The sequence below is a fragment of the Octodon degus genome, unplaced genomic scaffold, assembly GCF_000260255.1.
Source record: "Octodon degus isolate 3935 unplaced genomic scaffold, OctDeg1.0 scaffold00197, whole genome shotgun sequence".
In the NCBI taxonomy this organism is placed as follows: domain Eukaryota; kingdom Metazoa; phylum Chordata; class Mammalia; order Rodentia; family Octodontidae; genus Octodon; species Octodon degus.
The window spans coordinates 1,156,056-1,164,838 of record NW_004524773.1 but is presented as its reverse complement, the minus strand read 5'-3'; the positions used below and the strand labels follow the sequence as shown (position 1 = coordinate 1,164,838).

At 55.6% G+C, this 8,783-nt stretch overlaps 1 protein-coding gene across 1 annotated transcript; it reads right to left on the bottom strand.

Moving 5' to 3' along the window:
• Nucleotides 1-5,898: 5,898 nt before the first annotated feature.
• On the bottom strand, nucleotides 5,899-8,195 carry Ccdc8 (coiled-coil domain containing 8). Its single transcript, XM_004644395.2, has one exon. The coding sequence runs from the start codon at nucleotides 7,486-7,488 to the stop codon at nucleotides 6,229-6,231; it is 1,260 nt and encodes a 419-aa protein (XP_004644452.2). The 5' UTR covers nucleotides 7,489-8,195; the 3' UTR covers nucleotides 5,899-6,228.
• Between the last annotated feature and the right edge of the window lie 588 nt (nucleotides 8,196-8,783).

The following is an 8,783-nucleotide window of genomic DNA, read 5'->3' as shown; positions in this document are numbered from 1 at the left end:
GCCTGAGCGTGTGTTCCGGTTGGGCCTGTGCCCTGCTCTGAATTCACACCCAGAAGTCCCGACTCCCAGCCCCTTGGGACCTCCTGTTTGTGGAGGAACCTATAAAGACATATTAAGGTAAGATGAAGTCACATAGGTGGGCCTAACCCAGGTATCATAAAAGGGGATCAGGAGAGAGCTGTGTGAAGACGGGGAAGATGTGGCCATGAGTGAACCCCTAGGCCAGACGTGGCTGAGGCCCGGCACATGCTGACTGCCCTGTGGCCTGGTCAGCCCCCACACCAACAAAGCAGCACAAGCCAAGGACAGAGACCTCCCGACTGAACTAGCCCTGGCAGCACCGCCACTTTTGACTTCTGACCACCAGAAGTGAGAAAATAAAACTGCTGTTTAAGCCACCCCATGGGTGGTTATTTATTGTGACAGCCCAAGAGGTACAGAATAACACACCGGTGGGAAGGATGTTGTCACCTTGTGTACCTGTGATCATGCGTGTGCCTCTCCTCAGAAGCCAGCTAGGGCCCGCCCTCTTCACTCTTCATCACTGTGGGGCTTTCCTGACAGCTTTGCTGCACATTCCAGATGTGACCCCCTTCCTCTCCCCGTTGCCCTGTGCTAGGGAGGAACACTTAAAGAAGATGCAAGTCCCCAAGGACACTGGGCTTCACAGTGTATATTGTATTGTGCTGCTTTGTAAGTATTTTTCAAAATACAAAGTCAGCGCAGCAGGTGTCTCCTGTAATCATGACACTGTGAAGGCTGAGGCAGGTGGATTGAAAATCTAAGGCCAGCCTGGACAATTGAGTTAGCCTCAAAAAAATTTCCCAGGCTGGCCAGATAGCTCAGCAGATTAAAGTGCCTCCTTAGGCAGAGCACAGGGGCTGGGGTTTGGTAACCGGCAAGCCATGCTGGCCCAGCCCCTGAGATGTACTGAGACAGTGATTGAGATTGGGCGTGGGGCCTTGGGCCTATAATCCCAGCATTTAGGAGGCTGAAAACAGGAGGATCACTAGAGTCCAATCTGTGTAGTGAGACCCTGTAGATGCTGTACTAAATTTAAAAAATTTCCCCATATCTAAATAGGTTCCGGGCTGGTGAGATGGCTCAGTGGTCTAAAGCACCTACTTAGAACAAGCTTAGCAAAGCACAGGGACCGCGGTTCAATCCCCCAGCACCACATGCCAGCCAGCCCCGTCCCCGGTGGGCTGAGCTGGCTGCACACACACACACATAAATAAATGAATAAAATTTTTAAAAAATAAATAGGTTCATATAGTAGAAAAAGCTTATGTATACATGGGACAAAAAGCATACAACATTTTCTAATGACTTCAGTCGTCAAAATGGTCTGACTGCAGTTGATTGATAGGATGGGGTTTTTTCCCCCCAGAACCTGGGATTGAACTCAGGCCCTTGTGCTTGCCAGGGAAGCACTTATTCCACTGAGCCATCTCCCCGGCCCCCTTGATAGGATGCTTGTTCTAGACACTTTCCACTCACACTGTCCTAGTCCCACAAGCATCTCTGGAGCTGATAAATAATAATTAAGCAGCTGTAGTTTGTGGTGCTGGAGATTGAACTCAGGGCCTTTACACTGAGCTACATTCTCAATCCTTTTTTTTTTTTTTTTTTTTAATTGGTTTAATTTGAGGTAGGGTCTGCCTGAATTGCCCAGGCTGATCTCAAACTTGTGTCTCTCCTGCCTCAGCCTCCCAGAGCGCTGTAGTTACAGTTGTGCACCACCAGCCTGAGGCCAAGGTGAGAGCTCTGGCCCCTCCACCCACCTACAGCTGTGGAACGGGCCCAGGTCTCTTAGGCCGGGAGAGGGGCACTCAACGCTTCCTGGAGTGACCAGGACCCAGATCGGCTCACCTTGTGCATCGCGCCACCTGGTGCGACCTCAGTATCTGACGAGAGAGCTGCAGCGCTCACGTTCCCGACTAGGTGGCGCTTCCGAACCGCGAGAAACAGCTGAAGTCCGGGGTTGGGGGTTCGCTGAGGCGGGGAGATGGCGAGTTATGCTAATCGCTGCAATGTGAGTCACGGTGTGGCTTAACTCCCCCTTAGGGACCTGAGAGTCTCGGACAGGACGACTCTTACTTGCCTCCCCCCAAAAACCGAAATCGGACGGAGGTTGAAGAGGGCAAGGGTCCTTCCTGCTCTTGCTGGGAGAACGCAATTCTCAGTGGGGTAAACGGAGGCAGTAACGAGCTAAGGTCTTGGGCAGATGGGAGTCCGCTTGGCTGGTCTGGGACAGGAGAGTAGACTCTCCGCTGCACACGCGTCCTGTCGCTCTCCTTTGACACGGCGAGTGGCAACAGAGCTGGTTCGGGTAACAGCAGATTTGAAGACCTGCTGTTAATATCTATAGCTCTGATACTTGCATAGGCCGAAAGGCTGAATTTGGGAGCTGGTCCTGCAGGGACTACTTAAATCCTCTTTGCACTCAAAAAAGCAAGGATCCACCCTTGCTGCCGCTCCACCAAGTCCTCAGCCCCACCAACTCCTAAGCTGATGCTCAAGCCGGCGACCCGCAGCAGAGCCCTGCTCTCGGGAGGGCGCTTCGCCACCGCCGCCGCCAGAGGGTGCAGTGTGCGCATCACAGGCTCCCTGTAGCCTCCTGAAACTTCCCACCCAAGCATGGAATCTTCCTCCTATGCGCTTGAACCCAGGAAGGCCTTCTGCCTGTAAGTGACTTAGAAATCTTCTCCAAACTCTCTGCTTTGTGCGTCACTAAAGTCAAAGAGAAAGACCTTATAATGGGCTACACCTGTTCCACTCAAGGAAGTAGCCACTACCCACATGGGACAATGTCAATTTCAATTTAATTTCAGGCTCATGTCCCTGAGCCTGTCTTGACCAGCTCCAGTCCACACCCTCTGCCTCCACTTTATGTCTACTTCATTTCCCATCACCCTCTTGGTGTCCCAAGTGGCTTCACTCCCTAACCCATCTCCAGATGCCACGCATAATCCTGCCTCAGGGCCTTTGCACTGGAGTTTTCCTTGTCTGAGATGCTAGCGTGGTCTCTTCCTTCCTGCAGCCTTTCTTCAACCCACACTGCCAGGGAGGGCTCTCCCCATCACCCTATTTCAAATTATAATTCTTTCCAGCCAAGCAAGCTGGTGCACACCTGAGATCTCAGCTATGTAGGAGGCTGTGGCAGGAGGCCTCAAGCTCAAGGCAATGTAGACAACTTTGTGAGACTCTGTCTCAGAATTAAAAATAAAAAGGGCTGAGGATGTAGCTTAGGGCTTTCTGGATTGACTCTCCAGGACTGCAAATAAATACATAGCAACTTTTTGCATATATATCCTTACTTTATTTTCAGAGATCTGCCCCCAGCACGTGACCTCTTAACATTGCATTGAATGCCTTTGTCAGAATGTCTAAGGGAGGGCCAGGGCGATGGCTCAGTAGAATAAGCGCTTGCCTGGCAAGCGCAAGGGCCTGAGTTCAATCCCCAGTTCTGCCCCCCCCCCAAGAAAAAGAATGTCTAAGGGAGGAAATTGGTGGCAGGTCTGTGGTGGTCAAAATGCAGAGAGGAAGGACAGATGGTGAATACCCATAATTCCAGCATTCTGGGAGGCCGAGGCAGGAGGATCTAAAGTTCAAGCCCAGTCTGGACAATTTAGGGACTTATTCACATCCTAGCTCAACAAAGATGTGGTCTGAGAGCTGTGACCTTAGGTTTTTGCTAATGAATGAACACTGGCTCATTCAATGACAGGCTCAGTGCCGCACCAAAACCAGTCACCTACCTCTAAGAATCACTGCCTCAACGCAATGGAGTCTAGAACACAGCCCTGCAGAGTGGGCTGGCTGGGGCGAGGGTGGGACATGAAGCCCCTCAGGGCCCTGAAGACTGCGGTGAACCGCTGAGAGGCATGGAGGTTTTCCAGCAGGGCGGAGCAGTGAGCTTTAAGTTCCTCCCTGTGCAGAGGACAAGACTGCAGCTGGGTTGCCGACAGCGCTGCGGGGGAAGCCGAGCTAGCGACGAGGTAGATCCAGGCTGGGCGGCTGAGTCGTTCCAGGTCCTGCGAGGCCACTCGAACCTGTGCCTTGCTCGGATCTGGGGCTCAGTAGATTGGGATGCAGATGTTTGGCACCAAACCTGGCCAGTTTTACACACTCACACACCAGATGCCAATCCCTGAGCAAGAAGAGAGACCTTCCCTACAGACCAGACTTGGCATATAGGGAAAGCAGAAGAGCCGCTAATGGGAAGGCACCTCTGGTCTGCACACCTGTTCTTTATTTCCCGGGCTTGCCATGGCTCTGTTCAGAAAAACAGCATCCTAGCTAAGATGGTGCACGCCTGTAATCCCAGCACTTGGGACACTGCAGCGGGAGGATCATTGTGAGTTTGAGTCCAGCCTGGGCTGCAAAGTGAGCTCAAGGCCAGCCTAAACTTCATATTGAGACAGGGAGGGAGGGGAAAGAGAGAGAGAGAGAGAGACAGAGAGAGACAGAGAGCACGAGCACTAAACCCTGTTTGGTGGCACTCACCTATAATCGCAGCACTCTGGGAGGCTGAGGCAGGAGGATCACAAATCAGAGCCCAGTCTGGGCAATTTAGCAAGAACCCATCTCAAACCCTAAAAGCAAAAAGGGCTGAGGATATAGCTCAGTGCAAAAACTCTGGGAAGTGGCAAGAACAATGAGGAAAGTTCTGAAGCAAGGGGGGACTTGTACAGGGGGATTAATGTTCGCATCTTTTGCTGTTTTTTTAAAAATGTAAGTGCACACTGTGTGATCAGCTCTTAGGTCTGAGTCTTGGGGGGGGGGCGTCTACCATCTGTGCAGGTGCTAGGCGTTCCAGTGCCTGCCTGTGTGTGTGACATGCACATGAGCGTGGCAGTGAGAGGTGAGGCTGGGTGTGGCCGAGGGCAGTGCACAGCTTCATGTCAGCGCTGTCTGGCCTGTTGTGTGGCGCGCACCCCTTCCCCTCCCAAGCACGTCACTTTCATCCAAGACCCCTTGAACTCCAGACTTTGCGGGAGGACGAACATGTAGAAACCCACCCGGGCTCCAGGGTGTCGCCTTCACCTTTAGAAACTCGCTTTCCAGGTTGCTGTGGCCTTGAGCCCACTGCCCTCGGCTCGGGCAACAGTAGAGCAGCTTCACCAGCCCCGCCCACCTTGCCCCGCCTCATCCTGCCACGCCCCTCCAGGTGGGGCTTCGCATTGGGCCTCTCGACCGTCAGGAACAGCGGAGTGGGCCCCCAAGATCAAAGGGGCTTGGGAAGGCCACCCGGGCTTCAGAAGGCAAGGGAAGGGGCTTGAAATGGGCTCTGAGGCAGAGGGCTTGCCTAGCATTCCTGAGGCCCTGGGTTTGCACCCCTGCCCTTCAAAAAAGGTGGGTGGCCCTAGGTATAATTCTTCAGGGTCTCCATCTGTACACACAGGACAACTTGAGTCTGGCTTCGCTGTCTTTTTGCTGCGGCCGTGGGGGGATGGCCCCGTTCCTCCTGGCCGCCATGAGGCCTTGCCCGCCCACTGCCCTCCATTGTAGCAACTGTGGTGGCGCAGGATTCCAGCGCCCCCTCTGAGAGTCTGTTCCTGCCATAACAATTTTCCACTCATCCAGGGGCCAATCCCCTTAGATGTTTGTGGGCTGAAGCAAGACAGCTTTGAGGTCCCCACAACCAGCTCAGGCAAAGCCAGCTCTCCAGCACCGAGAACTCCGGAGCCTGTGCTTTGAATGTGTGTTTCCCAGGTAACTTTCTGTAGCTCACTACCAAGATCAGGATGGAACGTGTGAATCGTTGGCCTTGTGCCCTCCAAACTCGCAGAGGCCAGGGGCACAGGGATGGTAAGCAAAGTGACATCGCAGACTGTACTACCCCAGTCTGAGAAATCAACTAGCAAACGTTTTTATTTACATGTTGGCTTGAGATCTTGAGTTCAAGGAAGCAGTGGATGTGAGGTACAAGACAGGGATGTGGAAAGAGAAACACCCCTCCCCACCCGCCACCTCCCTTTCCAGCTGAACACAGAGCATGGCATCTGACAAAGATAAAAGCACAGGCGACTGAACCCCACCATCAGTTCCTTTCTTGACATTGTTTAAGACACTTAAAGGAGTCGGTATTGAAAAAAGCAATCAATGAAGAGGAGATAAAGTAAGTCAGAGAGCGGGGACCTGGAGGAGCCGCCTGCCCCGCTGCATGCCTCCATTGTGCAGCCTGGGGGAGGCAGACACCCAGGGGCCTGAGCAGGGGCCCCCTTACAGCTGGTCTTCTTGCTCTCCCTGCCCCCCCTCTGCACCAGCCTCAGCCCTCAGCACCCTGAGGCTCCTGCCTTCTCCTGCCCTGGGAGCACTCTTGGGCAGGGCTGACAGCCGGGGGGTGTGCCAGACAGCTCTCCGGCACTTCTGAAACCATGAAAAGCGGCCAGGGGTCTGGAACCTCACTGTCTTGACCTGTTTCTGGCGCCTGGCTCCTGCAGCTGTCCCCAAGTCCCCTTGGGCTGCTGAAGATCCTGCTTCCTGGATGGCCTGGGCTCCAGCCCCTTCCCTCTGGTCAGCTCTGGCCCTTGCCCTCAGATTGTCTACAGCTCCTGCTCCCTGGGAAATGCAGGCTTCTGCTCTCCCATGAGCCTCTGCCCTCTGGTCATCTGCAGCCTCGGGGCCCTGCTCCACCGGGACAGCTGGCCCCTGAGCCGAGGATGCTACCTCCCCCTTCCTGCCTCGCCTGAAAGAGGCCCAGTTGATCTTTGGCCTCCATTGCCTGGGGGAGCACTCAGGCACACCCTCATCTCCTGCACTGGCCTGGTGAGCCCCTCCGCTGGTGGAAACCCTATCTCGCTCTGCTGCCTCCTCCTCCTCAGGGCCAGATCTCAGTGCCCAGCCCTTCACCCTCTGCTTCAGCTTCCCCCAGGACACCGGGCTGGCATACTCTGGCCATCTGTCTGCCTTGGACAGCTGGGACCCCAGTTTGTCCTCAAACACAGGCACGGGTGGATGGGCGCTATGGCTGGCAGAATGCAGGCCACACTGCTCCTCCCCAGGCTGGAGAAAGGCCTGGACCACCTCCTCATCCTCTTCCTTCTCCAGGTCGCTGCCTCCCAAGAATTTGCTGCCCAAGTAACTAACTGGCATTCTGCGCACCTTCTGGGCTTGGCCAGCGCCTTGGTCTCTGCAAGTCTCGAAATCACTGAAGTCGCTGTCACTAGCATTGCTGCTGTCGTAGGTGCCGACGACCAGGTGAGGCAGAGGGATGACCACCTGCTGGACTCGCCTCCTGGTTCGAGGCTCCTTGGGCTTTTTGCGGGGATGAGGTGCGTGCGGGGTGCTCCTCTCGATGATGCGCGCCACGTCCTCCAGGGTTCGGCCCTCTTCCTCCAGAAACTGAATCAGCCGCTCCCGAAATTCTGCTTCCTTGGTGGCAGGTTTGGAGAGAACCCTCCACACGCCCCCAGCCAGCCGGACCTCCCGGGGGATGAGCAGGTAGTCAACGTCTTCCCCGATCTGCAGCATCCCCACCATCCCCACTGTGGAGTCCTCCTCCTTTCGGAACACCTTGCCGATCTTCTTAAAGGTTCCGACGGGCTTCAAGGCCTCCACGAGGACGTCCAGATCCACATCTTTGCAGACATCAGGGATGCTCCAGAGGATCAGGCAGTCGGGGGATGGGAGGAAGCCCCAGGGGAACCAGCCCCCTACGTGGCTTTTCTCCAGAGTCTTTAAGATCTCCAGGGTGAAATCTGAGGTGGGGGACCGTGGTCCTGAGAAAGAAGGGAGGTCCCAGCAAAGCTGCTGGGAGAGCCGACCTGCCTGCCAAGATGAGGGGTCCGCCTCGCCTGCCAGCAGCCTACGGGAGGCCCAGTCCCGGTCGGGTCGTGCTCCCCGCAAGGATCTGGGCCCTCACTGCCCACCGTGCTTACGTTAGCCGGGGTGAGGTCGGGGCCGAGGCTCCAAACCCACCCGAAGGTGCCGACGTGGTGTCCTGGCTCCAAGATGGGGCGCCGGGGCTGCGGGAGCTTCTTCCTGTCCCCGTCCTGGGCCAGGAATGCGACTGGGCACTGAGAAGGGGACTGAGGAGGGGACTTCGCAGACAAAGACGGCTCCGCGTGGCGGCTCTGTAGGCTGAGGCTCCCAGAGGCCTTCGGCGCAGCCCCCAGGAGGGTCTCCGGCCTGGGATGACCTTGCCGGGGTGGGGCTCGGGCAGGAAGTTCCAGGCCCCTCCTGGCTGAGGCCCACCTCCCCTGCTCAGTTTACATGCAGACTGACAGGGGGGCTGTCCACTCCCTTCGGGGCGGCCTCCCTCCCCTCCCGCGGGGGTGTGGCCGCGCTCGGGGCCTCTCTGGGGCCCACGTAGGCGCCTTCCGGGGAAGGCTGTGCCCTAAGGTGCCGTCCAGGTTTCCGCATGCTCATGGAGCTGGCCTTTAAGAGCCGTGACACTGACCAGAGCCACGATAGATGTGCCAACACGTACCCACGCGCGTGGGGAGAGGTGGTGGAAGGCCCACCGCGCTGATCCTGGCACTGATGGCTGCACCATTCATGCTCGATAAACTTTCTATTTTTTTTTTCTTTCTTTCTCTAATACTTTCTTTCCTTCTTGCCTTTTCTTTCTTTTCTTTTCTTTTCCTTTTGCCTTTTTGAGACAGGGTCTTGCTATGCAGTCAGGCTGGCCTTGAGCTCATTTTGTAGCTCAGGCTAGTCTTGAAGTCGCAGCTATCATCCTGCCTCAGCCTCCCAAAAGCTGGGATTACAGGCGTGCGCCACCACGCCGAGCTTGTCTTTCTTCCTTCTTTCCTCCTTGCCTTCCTCTCTTTCCT

What these genes read in the sequence shown, in the direction of transcription:
- Ccdc8 (XM_004644395.2), bottom strand. Translation starts at nt 7,488, where the DNA reads ATGGTGGGGATGCTGCAGATCGGGGAAGACGTTGACTACCTGCTCATC.